The 17,351-nt window shown below is 42.1% G+C and overlaps 1 protein-coding gene across 2 annotated transcripts in view; it reads left to right on the forward strand.

The window, feature by feature from the left end:
• Positions 1–17,351, forward strand: part of RNF123 (ring finger protein 123) — a 4,282,987-nt gene that overhangs the window by 331,828 nt on the left and 3,933,808 nt on the right. For both annotated transcript variants that reach the window (XM_044077780.1, XM_044077781.1), the window contains exon 6: positions 16,482–16,536. In XM_044077780.1, the coding sequence (XP_043933715.1) occupies positions 16,482–16,536 (55 nt within the window). The remainder of the gene's footprint in view (positions 1–16,481; positions 16,537–17,351) is intronic.

The raw sequence follows: 17,351 nt of genomic DNA on the forward strand, positions 1-17,351 counted from the left end.
GAAGCTTTTGTTCCGAGTCGTCTGAAAATTGTTTTGAACTGTATTGGAAACGAATGAAAAGCCAAACTGTATACTCAACGAATACTGTCTATGGCTGTAAGTAGCAACTCAAAAATGCACCTACTAGCTTTTGTGTTTGAATGGTAGCAGTCACTCACTGTATGCATGTATATAAATACATGCTCTATAGATGTTCATAGTGTTTCACTGTTGCAGTCATTACAATTGGGTTATCCTGCTGGCAGGCTACCTGCAGTCGGCCTGAATTCCAAAGTCCTGGTCCGGCGTCGGTTGCTGTCGCCTCCTTCCTGATGTCAGTGCGCAAGGGGTATAAAAGATGCAGCCGACGCCATTTTCTTCAGTCTTTCTTGCCGTGCGGTGCCCTAAGCAAAGTGCTGGTCGGCCAACTCCTGAGATTTTCAAGTTCGAATTTCAGATCCGAAATCTTCTTTAAAGCTAAGTACCCCGTTGGGGAAACTTTTTTCTTGCTCCAGACTGATGTCAGAAAAAGTTAATAATTTAATTTCTTGTGGGAAGCCAATACCTCATGAGGACTTTCCTTCTTACTGTATTCCTTGCCTAGGCTCTGACCACGACGTTGCTAGTTGTCGGTTTTGTGCTAGATTTAACCAACGCACTATTAAGCATCGGTACGATTTTGCATTTCATTATTTTGGCAGAAGATTTAATTATATTATGCCGTCAGAACAGCCGACTACCAGAATCTATAAAAAAAAACGCAAAGACAAAGAAAAGGACAGGCATCCGAGGTCCAAAACCGGCGACGACGCTTCAGCTAAGCCAGTCGCCGGTTCACCGGTTCTCAGCGAGGCTCTTTCGCAGCCCCTGACACCCGCTACCTCAGAGCCACAGGCAGCTTCCGACTCCCACGTGGAGCCGCCTAGGCCGCTGGAAACTCAAGGTATTGGATCCTCAGAAATTATTCCCTCAGATGGGTCCAGAGCCGCTGAGCAGGCAACGGCTTCTGAGGGTGTTTTCAGGCCTACACAGTTATATGTGAAAACGACTTCAGCTTCAAAGGCAAAGAGTACCTCTAAAGACAAAGAAACAAGTACACTATTCCTCTGGACAGGCCTCCATGCCTAAAAAACAGATGCTTAAAATGGCCGAAGACCTAATTACATTGATCAGGGGTTCCCATCCCCCTTATGATAAGAGGCCTAGGCAAGAGACAGAATATGAATCTTCAGATCAGGTTTCCATTTCCTATGATTCCTCTTCTGAACAGGAATGCTCTCTTCCTCCCTATGAGGATTCTGATGCTGAAGAATCTATCCCTTCAGTCTCCCCTCCTGAGGATTATTCTTTTGGGAGACACTGCATACTGTGAGGGAACACTTCCACTGGGAGAGCAAAGATTACTCAGAATCTAAGAAAAGGCTCAGATATTTTCTTTTACTACCTCAACACAGGCAGTTTTAGGCATTGTAGATGATGTATTTTCAGAGTCCGGTCTAACTCCTGACTCTCTACCACCAGCTCCTGTTAAGCCAGACCGATAGTACAGGGTTCCAGATTCACATAAATTTCTTTATAAAAACCCTGCTGCTGACCCAGAAACTATCTCTGTGTCCCAAAGGGGTCAAGGCTTCCACTGCAAAAAACCCAATCCCCTTTGATAGGGATTCAAGGGCCTTGGACAGATGAGGGACAAAGATTTACACTTCTGCTACTGTGGCTGTAAGGGCTTTACATTGTCAGTTTCATATGCTTAAATATCTGCAATATCTTATGTCACTACTTAAACAGAAAATTATGATAAATTCTGAATGTGCAGAAAACAAAGAAATGCAGGATTTATTGCATGCAGCTGAACAAGTGGGAAAGCATACTTTGCAATGTGGTTTTGATTCTCTGGAGGCTTCCTGCAGGGCCGCTGTTACGGGTTGTGTCATTAGGAGGCATGCTTGGTTAAAGGAACAGAATCTGCCTGATCATGTTAAAGCAAAATTATTAGATGCTCCATTACAGCATGATACCTTGTTTGGTGTTAAAGCAGAAGAGGTGTTGAAGCAAATGGAGGACAAAGCTAAATCTATGCAAACAGTCAAGGATTTCTTACAGGTACAACCTCCCAGATTTAGCAGGAACTGGCCTACAAAGAATTGGTCCTTTCCAGTGTCAGACAGGCCACAAAGAGACAGATACAGATGACCCAGAGGCAGATCCCAGCCCCAGGGCTCATATAGGTCTAAACAATGGGGTGCTTCTACCTCCAAAAGTGGAGAAAAATCACAAAGATAAATCACAGCCATACAGGAAACAGTCTCAATGACTTTCCCCTGCCAGCACCGAGCACTTATTTTTTGGCAGCCCCTTTAGGGGGAAAACTAGCACTTTTTTCACAAAATTGGCACATGATCACCCAGGACAAATGGGTCCTGAATATAGTTTCTCAAGGCTACAGGTTCCATTTTCACACCCTGCCAAGGGCAAACGGAATGCCAGACCTGCCACACAATCAATGGGCAGAAGCTCAAAAACAAGTTTCAGCCCTCATGGACATGAGGGCCAGTCAGCGAGTGCCACAGCAAGAGCAGGGACAAGGATTTTACTCAAGACTCCTCTTGGTGCCCAGAAAGGACAATGCATGGAGACCAATACTGGACCTGTCTATTCTAAACACATTTCTGGATATTCCGAAATTCAAAATATTGACTCTGCAGCAGCTTCTGCCCATGCTGGGCAAGAAGGCATGGCTTGTGACTTTAGACCTAAAAGAGGCATACCTGCATGTCCCAATCCGACATTCATGTAGAAGATACCTCAGATTTATAGCTGGCTCAATGCACTACCAATTCTCTGCACTGCCCTTTGGCTTATCTACTGCACACAGGGTCTTCACAAAATGCCTGGCACCAGTAATTGCATTTTGCAGGCAAAGAGGAATACAAATTTATCCGTACTTGGACGATTGCCTTATTCAAGCAGAGAACAAAGACATTCTACTACAGCATCTGGCATTTGTAAAATGATTACTAACATGCCTAGAGTACATAGTAAACGAAAAGAAATCAAAACTAGTACCCTCACAAGAGATAATATTCCTGGGTGCAAGCTTAAATACATCTGCCCAGATGGCTTATCTCACGCCAGACAAAGACAACTGACTACTTATTTCAAAATGTTGGCAACATAGACTCAGTTATCTGCAAGAAAAATCTGCAGGCTTTGGGCTTCATGGCATCCTGTATATTGCTAATTCCATATGCAAAACTACATATGAGGAAACTACAATGGTATCTAAAAAGTGTTTGGACTCAACATTGCCACAGCCTGGAAACAATAATTACCCTCATTCCTTGCCTGCAACAGGAGTTTCGATGGTGGGCAGAGGCCTGTCACCACAACAAGGGACAGCCTTTCACTTTACCCACAGCCAGACAGACGACAACAGATGATGCATCAGATTATGCCTGGGGTCCCATATGGCAGGAAGATGTATTCAGGCACATGGTCCACAAGCCAAATAAATCTACATATCAATCAAAAAGAGATGGTAGCTGTTCAAAATGCCCTGACAGCCTTCAAGGATCTATTTCATCCAGGACAAATATTGATAAAGACGGACAATACTACAGGCATGTGGTACATAAACAAGCAGGGAGGCACATATTCCTACCCCCTCTGCAGGCTAGCCATGATTTTGTGGGACACGGCATTGACTTACCAAGTACATCTGTAAGCACAATACCTGCCAGGAAGGATAAATTCCCTGGCAGACGAACTAAGCAGAAACCTAATGGATCCCCATGAGTGGAAATTGGATCCACAAGTCTTCAGCATGATAACAAGGAAATGGGGATGCCCAGACATAGACCTGTTTGACTCGCCTCACAACTGCCAACTAAAGAAATTCTGCACAAGGACTTATCACAAGCTAGCATGGAAAGTGGACGCTCTATCTTTCAGCTGGAAAAACTTAACAGTGTATGCCATTTCCCCACTGCCTCTCCTCCCCAAGGTACTCCTAAAGGTCAAACAAGAGAAGCCAAAAATGATACTGATTGCCCCAGACTGGCCCCGCCAGCACTGGTACCCAATCCAAATGAGCTTGTCTCAATGCCCAGCTTGGACATTGCCTTAAATTCCTCACTTATTGACTCAACAAAACAGTCAGATCCTGCACAGCCAACTCAGGACCTTAAACCTGGCAGCATGGCGGATAATGTATCCATTCAAAACACGCCTCTGTCTAAAGCAGTGATGGATGTTATTTTGGAGGCCAGGAGGCCTAGCACCAGAAAGTCTTATGCAGAAAAATGGAAGAAATTCTGTGCTTGGAACCAGGCACAAGGAATTGACACAATTGTACCAAATACTCCTCAGATTTTGCAATACTTAACTGAGCTGCTGGACAAAGGCCTATCCTTTTCCTCAATTAAGATTCATGCCTCTGCCATTTCATCTCACTACAATACAGAACCACCTCTATTCTCTCATCCATTACTAAGGCAGTACCTCAGAGGGGCCAAAAACATAAGACTCCCAAGGTGAGCACCAATACCTGCATGGGACCTAAATTATGTCTTGGAAAAACTCACACTGTCTCCTTTTGAGCCAGCCTCTACAGCTGATATAAAATTCTTATCTTGGAAAACAGATTTGCTCCTAGCACTAACTTCTGCAAGACGAGTCTCAGAGTTACAGGCAGTCATGGCTGTGGAACCCTTTGTCATTTTCCATCAGGACAGGGTTTCTCTGAGGACAAACCCGACATTTATGCCGAAGGTAGTGTCCAGTGTGGCCCTGAATCAAACAATTCATTTGCCTACCTTTTATCCAAACCCACAGAAATAAGGGTGAGAGACTTCTGCATTCTTTGGGCATTCACAGGCAGCTACGCTTCTACTTGGACAGAACCAAAGCTTTCAGAAAAACGGAACAACTTCTAGTGGTATATGCTGCAGGATCACAAGGAAAGGCCATCTCAAAGCAGACTATTTCAAAATGGATAAGGCCACTGCATTTGTTTCTGCTATTCACAGCATGGCAAATCAGTGCCTAAGGGCATTAGGCCACATTCAACCAGAGCAGCAGCCACTTCAGCAGCCTTCCTCAGAGGAGTACCAACCAAAGACATCTTAGAGGCTGCAACTTGGAGTTCAGTGCACACTTTTACAAAGCACCATCACTTACCTCTCTACTCTAAATCTAGAGCAGGCTTTGCCACTGCAGTTCTGCAGGGCCTCATAGCCTCTCCTAATCCTATTTAGCCCCAGCCGCCCAACCATAGCTTTGGGATTCAACCCAATTGTAATGACTGCAACAGTGAAAGACGATGAACATAGTACAGTTATGTATCTACCATAAATGTAGATGTTTGAGTGTATTCACTGTTGCAGTCCAGGTTACCCACCCACCATCCCCCTTTACTTTGCTGGGTCTAATGTGTATTTTTCTGTTCTATACAACCTATGTGGTGTATTTGCTTGTAGATGAAGGTAGAGTTTTACTTTACTACATGCATGTTTATTGGCATAAATTAGCCTACCCTTTTGGGGGCACCTGACATCTGGGGCAAGAAAAACTGAAGAAAATGGTGTCTGCTGCATCTTTTATACCCCTGGCGCACTGACGTCAGGGAGGAGGCGACAGTAGCCGACGCCGAACCAGGACTTTGGAATTCAGGCCGACTGCGGGTAGCCTGCCAGCAGGATAACCCAATTGTAATGACTGCAACAGTGAATACACTCGACCATCTACATTTATGGTAGGTACACAACTGTACTTTATCGGTACCTGTTTGTACCACTCTTATTTACTAAGATCATACACATAAAGCATAGCAAAACTAGAATTTTTAATGTGTTATAGTCTTGTAGTGTTTTTTGTTTAACTTTAATATCACGTGTATGTGTCAGTTTCTTAGAATAAGTGTGTGTACATGGGTTCAGGTTGTTTATATGATTTTATAGTGTTGTAATTATCAAGTGAGTTTGTTTATTGGCTGGTCATGTGAAGCTGTCAGGTAAGGTATTTTAATCAGTGATTACTATGACTGTGTGATTCTGAAGAAGTTTTTTACGAAAGTGCTCAATCGTTAAAGTTCAATTCAGTGTCTTTGAACTGTGGTTGCTGTGTTTCTGGGCTGTGGGTAGAGTACTTTGGACACGTTTGTTTTTTTATTTGGTTCCTGGTTTTGTCAACATGGCTTCAGGTCCAGGAGCTGCGCTGCATGGTTCTGATACAATTGAAACTGGATTGGACACTTAAGCAGTAAGTGTGTTGGTATGTTAACCCAACTTGTCCATGAGCTAAACAACAATGTCAACAGTATCCAGCAAAATATTGACAGTGACCCTGGTGGTGACTGTGGAGATCATAGTGATTTTGTGCAGACTCCAACCTGCCTGTTAACTGCTGGGCAAAGGGATTCTGTTAGTAACAACAAACTCAATGTCTCTAATTCGAGTATGAACCTTCAAAACTGTAGAGATAAGTTTTCTGAATAGTGGAAATGTAATTGATCTTTTGGTAATGGATGGGTGGGGGGACCCACCCAATTAAAACAGTCTTTGACCCATTTTGAAAATGTGATCTTAAGATGCCAGAAATTACAATTAGAAAATTCCTATCTTCGTGACTGAAAGTGAAGTGGATATCGAAGGGCCTCCATTTTTGGAAATTCCCCAATGGTACAATGACCAACTCACAGTTATGCTCAGACCTGGTGGAATTATTCAACCGCTGTAGCTGTGAGATGCTTGAGTGCAATCGCTGTCACTGTGAGATGTTTGAGTCTCTATGTTGGAGGCTAACCCGACTGGACTGGTGTGTAACTCAGGATTTACTATTCACACAAAATCAACGGGAATACTTAAACATTTTTCAGCTTATTGATCAAGAAATCCTCATCATTAAAAATCATAAAGAGAAAAGTTTGAAAGGGACAGCATGGAGTTTTTAAAGGGTAGGGCTTATCCTAAACCCAGCTCTACCAATAAAAATCGTTTTACGATTTGAGAAGCAATCAGGAGCAATTTGACGCAGTAGAGGAGAAGCAAGATGATTCTGGGGCCTGGTCTTTAGGAGTGAGTCCTGTCCAGAGGTCCAAGTGTATCAGGAAGCAAGGCAGAGGGATCCGCCTCCTGTTCAACGAGGAGGGCGGAATGGCCAATACAAAAGGAATCAACGGTATTGTTGAATTCGACATCTGAAATCTTTTTTGATTTACTGGATTATGATGCCTTCCTGGAGAACTCTGTAAACTGTGAGTCCAAACAGTGCAGGTGACTTTAGTGTTTATTATTTTAATGAGTGCATCTCTACCCTGCAAAACACAGATTTGCTGAGTTGTAGAGGTACTTTTTTTTCCTTCTGTCAGTTTTAAAAGTTGATATTTTAATATATTTAAAATTTTCTGACACGATTGAATTTTCGGTTCATCTTTGAATCGCAGGACAATGTCAACAGAAAGCAGTGTGTTTGTACAAGTGTTTTTAACCCACTGTTGGTGTTAACTTTAATATTATTTGAAAAAATGGTTGAGTTAGAGTTTCGCAATTTGAGTTCGAGCAGATGTGAAGCCACATTTAAGCAGAATTTGAGTACTCAGGAATTCCGCCTCTTGTTAGAGTTGTCCAAAAATAAAGAACTTGGGGTTATGAAGCCGGACAAGGGGGGGGGGTGTTATGAATAAAACATGATTACCTTCAGAGGATATAATGCTAGGTTTCTAACTGTGAGTTGTATGAAGAGACATCTCTAAATTTCATTCATTTGGCTTTTATAATAAGATTAACTTGTGGCTACAGGATATGGTGGATCAAGGGGAAATAAACCCCAATGTTTTTTATTATTTAAAATCGTAACATCCAGTGGTGCCAAATATATTTGGAATTCCGAAAATACATAGCACCACTGATCCACCAGCGAGGCCTATAGCTAATGCTTCTAAATCAACGATCAACTCCCTTGGCAAATACATTGACATTAAATTAAATAATTGTTTAAATGTATTTGATCACTTATGTAGGTACTCCTGGGATTTTTTTGTTGAAAGTGAAAAATCTTGATTTTTCCAGTGAGTTTTTTTTCCTCATGGTTGATGTGGTCGAATTATTTCATGGGATTCCTCACGAATTGGGTCTTGAGTGGTTTCATGACTTTTTATGTGAATTTTCTGGTTTGGACAGTAGTGAAATTATTGTGTTGATGTTTTGTATGGAAATAGTTTTAAAAAAAGAATTATTTATTTATAGGGTCAATATTTCAGCAGATTAAGGGGGCGGCAGTGAAGGCCGCGTGTGCTCCCATATTTGCCAATATTGTGTTACTTCAATGAGAAAGGAAAATATGTATTTAATAAATTCCCCTCACAACCTTGGAAATTATACCTCAGCTATCTAGATGACATATTTATTGTTTGGGAACAGGCTGAAAATGAGATGAGCACTTTTATTGACTACCTGAACAATGCAACGTACTTTTTGAAGTTTACGTATGTGTACAACCATGATTGTATTAATTATCTTGATGTTTTGGTTGTCCAAAGATTATTTTGGGAGTAAATTGGTTAGCTCTATATGTAGAAAACCCACCTATTGTAACAGCCTACTACATTTCGAGAGCTGCCACCCTGTGCATCAAAAGAGGGGACTTATTAAAGGCCAGTTTATTCGATTGGCCAGGATGGTGTCAGATTCCGACAGTTTTTCTAAGGAATGTGATGCCTTGGAAGACATGTTATTGGCAAGGGGTTATCCTAAAAGATTAACCTTCTCAATTAGGTCTGAAGTGACCAGTAAAAGGGAAAAGGGTGCCATTGTGCTCCTTTTACAGTCTACCTATGCTTCAGAGGTTGAAAGGACAGGGAACAAGCAGCCTCAATCAGCTGAACATAATTTAGCCTTCATCACAAATTATTGTCTAGAAGAGGGCCAGATAAGGGAAATATTGACCTAGAATTGGTCAATTTTTTTCATGTTTTAGTGATGTTACCAGTAAGACTGGATTTCACCCAGAGATTGTGTTTAGAAGGGGCAGACCATAAAAAATTATTTGGAACAAGACCATGAAGATAAAGGGTTCTGTCATAGTTCGAGAAAACCTGGGACTTGTAAGTGTGGGTTTTGTAGCATGAGTAAACACATATTGATGGGTGAGCAGATTGTGGTTATAACCATATGGTCATTGGGCCTAATTTCATTGTACCTGCAATTCCCAGGGAGTGGTCTATGTGGCTGTCTGTCAGAAATGTAGTACTTTATATGTGGGGAAATCCAAAGGAAATTAATGGATAGAATTTATGAACATGTTTCTGACATCAAAAATGTACATTGAGAATGCTTTACTGAAAGATTTGAGTGAGTACCCTGATCATCACTTTTTGTTTTTTTGTAATTGAATTGGTTATTAAAAATCCTAGGGGAGGGATATGGGGCGACTTAATAGATGAGAAAGAACTTCGTTGGCAGCTTAGGCTCAATGCCACCCCCCCCCCCCAGATTAAATGACAGCATTTTGATAGGTAGTGTGTTGAAGTTAAAATCTTGTCTGGTGTACAACTTTTGTTTTTTCACAGTGGATGACATGTTATGTTTTTTTAATGTGATATAGTCTTGTAGTGTTTTTTTTTTTTTTTTTTTTTTTTTTTTTTTAACTTTAATGTCACTTGTACGTGTCGGTTTCTTAGAATAACTATGTACATGAGTTCAGGTTGTTTATATGATTTTATAGTGTTGTAATTATCACGCAAGTCTGTTTATTGGCTGGTTATGTGAAGCTGTCAGGTAGGCTATTTTAATCAGTAATTACTATGACTGTGTGATTCTGAAAAAGACAAACCTGCCACTTACATTTTTCCTGTTTTTGTCCTCACCTGTATTAAAATTGTGTATGTTGTAACTGTTGCTTCTCTGTGTGAAATACACCATTAGTATTGTTTTATTTCCTAATAACTCGTGTCCCTGAAACCTGATCTGATGTCAATCTTCATTCATTCTAAACTGATGGGTTCAGATGTTCATAGTGTTTCACTGTTGCAGTCATGACTGTAGAGTTCTCCCCTGCCGGCAGGCAGTCCTTGGTTGGCCAGAATCCCAAAGTCTGGGTCTGGTGTCGGCTGTTCAACCACGCTCCCTGACGTCAGAGCGCCAGGAGTACAAAGCTGACAGCCGACGCCATGTTCTCCAGTATTTCTTGCCGTGCGGTGATAGCAGTTCGCAAGTGTCGGTCGGCTGACTCCTGACAATTTTTTCTGAAAAACTTCAGTCTGAAGACTTTCTTCTCCACTCAAAACTAAGTACCCCATTGGGGAAACTTTTTCTTGCTCCAGTCCGATGTCAGAAAAAGTTAATAATTGTATTTCATGTGGGAAGCAAATACCTCATAAGGATTTTCATTCTTAATGTATTCCTTGCTTAGTCCCTGACCACAACGTAGCTAGTTGTCGGTTTTGTGCTAGATTCAATCAACGTACAATTAAATGAAGGTCCGATTTTGCATTTCATTACTTCGGTAGGCGTTTTAACTACAAAATGTCGTCGGATATGGTTCCGGCTACCGGAGTTCACAAACGACGCAAGGATAAAGACAGGCCTCCGATGTCCAAATCTGACTATATCGCACAAGCGGAGCCAGCTTCAGGTTCAGCCGTCTTCAGTGAGGCGCTTTTGCAGCCCCTGTCGTCGGCCATTTCGGAACCGATGGCCGAAACGGACTCCCACGAGGAGCCAACTAGGCCTTTGAATATTTCTATTGCAGGACCTTGGACAATGCTCGGATGGGTCCAGAGCGCTGTGCAGGTACCGGCTTCAAAGGGTTTTCAGGCCTACTCAGCTTCTAATAAAGGCAAAGGCAAAGACTCCTTCCAAATCAAAGACTGCAACACAGGCCTCTTCTGAACCGGCTCCCAAGTCACAGAAACAGTTACTTAAGATGGCGGAGGATTTACTTACTATGATTAGGGGTTCACATCCCCCTCCAGATAAAAGGCCAAGGCAGGAAGTTTATTATGATTCCTCTGATCAGGCTTCTGTTTCTTCAGTTTCTTCTTCTGACCAGGAATATTCTTTCCCCCCTTATGAAAATTCTGATGATGAGGAATCCATTCCTCAGCTTCTCCCCCTGAGGATTTCTCTTTTGGGGAAACTTTGCATGAAATGAGGGAACATTTCCACTGGGAAGGACAGGAGTATTCGGAATCTAAGAAAAGACTAAGGGATTTTCTTCTTCTCCCCCAACATAGACCCCTGGCAATTCCTCCTGTTTTGGATATTGTGGATGATGCTTTTTCGGAGGCTAACTTAACCCCTGACTCTTTTCCTCCTGCTCCTGTTAAGCCTGATAGATATTACAGTGTTCCTGATTCCCACCAGTTTTTATACAAGAACCCTACTGCTGACCCTGAAACCATTTCCCAGGGTCCTAAGGGAGTTAAGGCCGCTTCTGCCAAAACCCCCATTCCCACTGAGAAGGATTCTAGATCTTTGGAAAGATGGGGCAAAAAAGTGTACACTTCTGCTACTTTATCCATTAGGGCTTTAAACTGTCAGTTTCATATGCTGAAATACCAGTAATTTATCTTGTCTGTTTTAAAACAAAAGCTCACTTCCATTTCTGCCTGTGCAGATGATAAGTAATTACATGACTTAATGCATGCCACTGAACAAGTTGGGAAGCATGGTTTACACTGTGGATTTGATGCCTTGGAGGCTTCTTGTAAGGCTGCTGCCTCCGGCACAGTTATTAGAAGGCATGCATGGTTAAAGGAACAAAATTTGCCAGAACAAGTAAAAGCTAAATTATTGGATGCTCCTGTTCAGCATAATGTTTTGTTTGGATCTAAAGCTGAAGAGGTGATTAAAAAGATGGAGGACAAGGCGAAATCCATGCAAACAGTTAAAGATTTCTTACAAGTACAGCCACCCAGATTTAGCAGGAATTGGCCTACAAAAAATTGGTCCTTTCCCAATTCAGACAGGCCTCAGAGGGGTAGATATAGACGCTCCCGAGGAAGGCCTCAAACACAAGCTTCTTATAGACCAAGACAGTGGACTGCTTCCACCCCTAGGGAAGGAGAGGACAGGTCACAAACTCATAGGAAACAGACTCAATGATTCCCTCTGTTGGGCTGCAGGAACTTCTTGCCTGGAAGCCCCTCTTGGAGGAAAACTCTCTCTTTTTCATTGAAATTGGACTCATATAACCCAAGACAAGTGGGTTCTGGATGTGGTTTCAAGAGGTTACAAATTCCATTTTCATACCCTGCCAAGGCCAAGCGGATGGCCAGACCTTCCAAAACATCAATGGACAGAGGCCTTAAACCAGGTGGAAGCTCTTTTTGGCTATGGCAGCCATAGAACTAGTTCCACTTTCAGAGATGGGACAAGGTTTTTACTCAAGGCTCTTTCTAGTCCCCAGGAAGCAAAACTCATGGCGACCCATTCTGGATCTGTCAGTCTTGAACACCTTTCTAGAGATTCCAAAATTCAAGATGCTTACTCTACAGCAGCTACTTTCAATGCTGTCCAAAAATGCATGGATGGTAACTTTGGATTTAAAGGAGGCATATTTACATATTCCCATCAGGCAGGAACGCAGAAAATACCTCAGGTTCAAGGCCGGATCAAGGCACTTCCAATTCTCTGCGCTGCCCTTTGGATTGTCTACTGCGCCGAGGGTCTTCACCAAATGCCTGGCTCCAGTAGTAGCTTACTGCAGACTCAAGGGAATTCAAATTTACCCTTATCTGGACGACTGTCTTATTCAGGCAGACAGCAAGGAGGTTTTACTCCAGCATCTACGGTTTGTTCAGGATCTCCTCAAGTTCCTGGGATTCACTGTAAACATAAAAAAGTCAAATTTGACACCCTCACAACAGATAATTTCTGTGCTTCTTTAAGCTTAACAACCCAGATGGCTTTTCTGACATACGAAAAACAGTTTCTGCTGGCTTCAACTTTCAAAACCTTGGCAACTTTAACTCAGCTATCTGCAAGGAGATTCCTGCAGGCTTTGGGTTACATGGCCTCCTGCATCCTTCTCGTACCATATGCAAGACTACACATGAGGAAAATACAGTGGTACCTAAAAAGTGTATGGTCTCAGCATTGCCACAGTTTAGACATAGTGATCTCCGTCCTGCCTTGTCTTCAAAAGGAATTCCTTTGGTGGTCCAAGGCATGTACTCTAAACAAAGGGAAACCCTTCTGTCTGCCTCCTGCCACTCAGATTCTAACCACGGACGCCTCTGATTATGCGTGGGGAGCCCATTTTCAGGGCCTTTGGACAAAGGATCAGAAGCACCTGCATATCAATTTAAAGGAAATGTTAGCCGTTCAGAAAGCTCTAATGGCCTTTAGAAATCTTCTACAACCAGGACAGCTACTGATACGGACAGACAACACCACAGTTATGTGGTACATAAACAAGCAAGGGGGATCTCATTCCTACCCCCTTTGCAGACTAGCCATGGATCTATGGAACACAGCTCTAGCTTGCAATCTGGACCTTCAAGCTCAGTTTCTGCCAGGGAAGCAAAACTTCCTGGCAGACAGTCTGAGCAGAAACCTTTCGGATCCACACGAATGGATGCTGGACACCGAAATATTCAGGATGATAACAGCAGTCTGGGGATGTCCTCACATAGACCTCTTTGCATCCCATCTCAATCAACTACAGAATTTTTGCACCAGGACTTTCCACGAACAAGCTTGGAAAGTAGATGCACTATCATTCAGTTGGAGAAACCTCTCGGGATATGCCTTTCCGCCTCTTCCTCTTCTTCCATGGGTATTATTAAAGATCAAACAGGACAAGCCCAAGATGATAATCTTGTTGGCCCCAAATTGGCCTTGACAGTTTTGGTACCGCACTTTGAAAAACCTTTGTCTGGAGCCCCCTTGGGTCTTACCACAGACTCCGAACCTTCTGTCCCAACGTCAGGGTCAGGTTCTACACTCCCATGTCAGCACTCTCAGCCTGGTGGCCTGGTTAATCCAGGGCCTTTGATTTCTTCTCTCCTACCCAAGCAGGTTATGGATGTCATTTTAGAAGCCAGACGTCCTAGCACTAGAAATTCTTATGCAGGAAAATGGAAAAGATTTTGTTCCTGGATGCAGGCTCAGGATTCTGATCCTTTTCTTCCGAACTTTCCTTTAATTTTACTTTACTTGACAGATCTCTTACATAAGGGTGTCTCTTTCTCTTCCATTAAGATACATGCCTCTGCTATTTCCGCTCATTATAATACAGACCCTCCAATCTTTTCCCACCAGCTCATGAGACAATTTCTCAGAGGAACTAAGAACTTAAGACCTCCTAGATCTCCTCCCATTCCTGCTTGGGATCTCAGCTATGTTTTGGAAAAGCTCACCTTGCCTCCTTTTGAGCCTGCAGCCTCTTCTGACATCAAGTTTTTATCTTGGAAAACAGCCATCCTGTTAGCCCTGACCTCTGCCAGGAGAGTTTCAGAGTTACAAGCTCTTATGGCTGTGGAACCTTATATTATTTTTCATCAAGACAGGGTGTCTTTGAGGACTAATCCTACCTTCATGCCTAAGGTGGTTTCCAAAGTGGCTTTAAATCAAACTATCCACTTGCCAACTTTTTTCCCCACTCCTCAAAATAAAGGGGAAAGGATCTTACATTCCTTGGATGTACACAGACAACTACGTTTTTACCTGGACAGAACCAAGGACATCAGAAAATCAGAGAAATTGTTTGTTTCTTATGCTTCAAGTTCCCAAGGTGAAGCCATTTCAAAACAGACCATTTCTAAATGGATTGCTCATGGAATCAGAATTTGTTATTCACACCATGGAAAGCAAATCCCAGGGAGTATACGGACTCATTCCACCAGAGCTGCTGCCACTTCTGCTGCCTTCCACAGGGGAGTTCCTACCAAAGACCAAAGAAAAACTCACTCTCCCTTCTTTTGAGCCAGCTGCTACTGCAGACCTAAATTTCTCTCCTGGAAAACAGCTTTCCTTTTAGCAGTCACTTCAGCTAGAAGGATTTCCGAATTACAGGCTGTTGTGGCAATGGAGCCTTTCATTATTTTTCATGCGGACAGGGTGTCTCTCAGGACCAATCCATTTTCATGCCTAAGGTGGTATCCAGTGTGGCTCTTAATCAGACCATTTGTCTGCAATCTTTCTTTCCCAATCCACAGAACAAGGATGAGCGGATTCTGCATTCATTGGATGTACACAGACAACTTAGATTCTACTTAAACAGGACAAAATCTGTAAGAAAATCTGAACAACTATTGATGGCATTTGCTGCAGGGGCAGAGGGAAAGGCTATTTCTAAGCAGACTATTTCCAAATGGATAAGCCATTGTATTCGTTTCTGCTATATGCACCATGGTAAACCTATCCCCATGGGGATCAGATCTAATTCCACCAGGGCTGCATCTACTTCTGCAGCCTTTCTCAGAGGGTTTCCTACCAGAGACATTCTAGAAGCTGCTACCTGGAGCTCAGTTCATACGTTCACCAAACATTACCATTTACCTCTCTTCTCTAAATCCAGAGCTCGCTTTGCCACTGCTGTCCTGCAGGGCCTTACAGCTGCTCTGAATGCTGTATAAATCCATCCTCCCAACCATAGCTTTGGGAATCTACCCAAATGAAATGACTGCAACAGTGAAACACGAAGAACATAGTACAGTTGTGTACACTTACCATAAATGTAGATGTCTGAGTGTATTCATTGTTGCAGTCCTGGTTACCCACCCTCCAGCCCCCTGTTTTTCTCTTGCTATACCTCTCCTTTCTTTTACTATGCTTAAAAGCCTTTTTGGTGTACTTGCTCTTGATTGGAGGTATATTTTTTGTTATATATATATATATATATATATATATATATATATTTATTTTGGCTCCCCATTTAGGGGGCACCTGACATCTGGGGCAAGAAAAACTGATGTAATGGCGTAGGCTGCATGTTTTATACCCCTGACGACCTGACGTCATGGAAGAAGGGATAGCAACCGACGCAGGACCCAAGACTTAATCAGGCCGACTGAGGGCAACCTGCCAGCAGATTACTCAAATGTAATGACTGCAACAGTGAATACACTCGAACATCTACATTTATGGTAAGTGTACACAACTGTACTTTTATTTACCAGAGAAGTCATGGAATTCTTTTGTAGATTGGGTACAGAAGCTTAATGAAGATCACCATAACGATATCAGACTACAACAATTGTGGGTATGAATCATCAAGTATGCCTTTCTGGTAAAAAAAAAAAAAATATTAAATTACTACTAAGGTTGGATACAACCTGGGAGAAGGCATCATCTGATCAGTATTCCAAATTAATGTTTGTTTTGTTTTTGTGCATTATTATTTTACAGTATTGCAAGAAAACTGTCTAAATTGTAATAGTCTGTTTTGCGTGTCTTTGAGGAAAATATACTGAAGGCACATCACCAATAGCACTACTGGTTGTTATATGTTTGAGACCTTCGAGTAACTTGTGTGTTCTTGTCTTTTTACTTCTAAAGGTTATTGGACACAGTAACTTCAGTACCATCAGGGCAACCACTTGTGTGTATAAAGGTATGTGTTGTGAGATATAAAGCCTTGTTTTCAAACAGTATACTGTAATTTTCTGTTCTTTAAAATTTATATAGGTAAAATGTGTCTTACTTTGATGTCTTTTCACCAAATATTCCACTGTTTGTTATGTAAGAATACTTTTTAGGTAGTGTTCCAGTGAAGTATATTTCTGTGTATATAAAGTAAAACAAGATTTTGCAAATAATTTTATTTTTTTTATTTGTTAATTGGGTGGATAGGTTGCTCTACTGACTTTTCGGCAAGACCCAGGCTGAAGAAGTTTACAATTCATATGTTGGTATTTCTCAACTGGAATTTGTACAGGAAATGTACAGGATTTGTTTTTCATTTGTTTATTTATATTTGTGATTGAATTAAATGATGGACATTGATCATTTCCAATATTTTTTTCATTTTAGTCTTTTTCTTCCTGTTGCTTGCTTATTGTTAGCTCCCTGATTGGGACCATCATCTAGGCAACCATCTTTGTTTCCTTGCCTGTGTTAATCACCTTTTCTTTCATGCCAGTTTTGGGCTTATTTTCTGACTGTTCTGGGTCCAAATGAGTGTGTATCACTGCACATGTACATATCCTCCATCTGCACCTCATACTGTATTTGGTGGGCATTGATTTGTGACCCTGTAAGTGCCTGCTTTCACACCCACCCTACCATGGGTTTGGCACCTGTATGTCTAATGGACACAGGCAGCCTGTAAATGGTTCATCTCCCAGGCCCCTGCTTATAAATGTTTCACCTCCCAAGCCCCTGCTTACACTTATCAATGGTACCAGAACTTTGGGCCCCGGTTATTTT

Source organism: Protopterus annectens, chromosome 7.part0 (genome assembly GCF_019279795.1).
Source record: "Protopterus annectens isolate FY-2018-M chromosome 7.part0, PAN1.0, whole genome shotgun sequence".
NCBI lineage: Eukaryota > Metazoa > Chordata > Ceratodontiformes > Protopteridae > Protopterus > Protopterus annectens.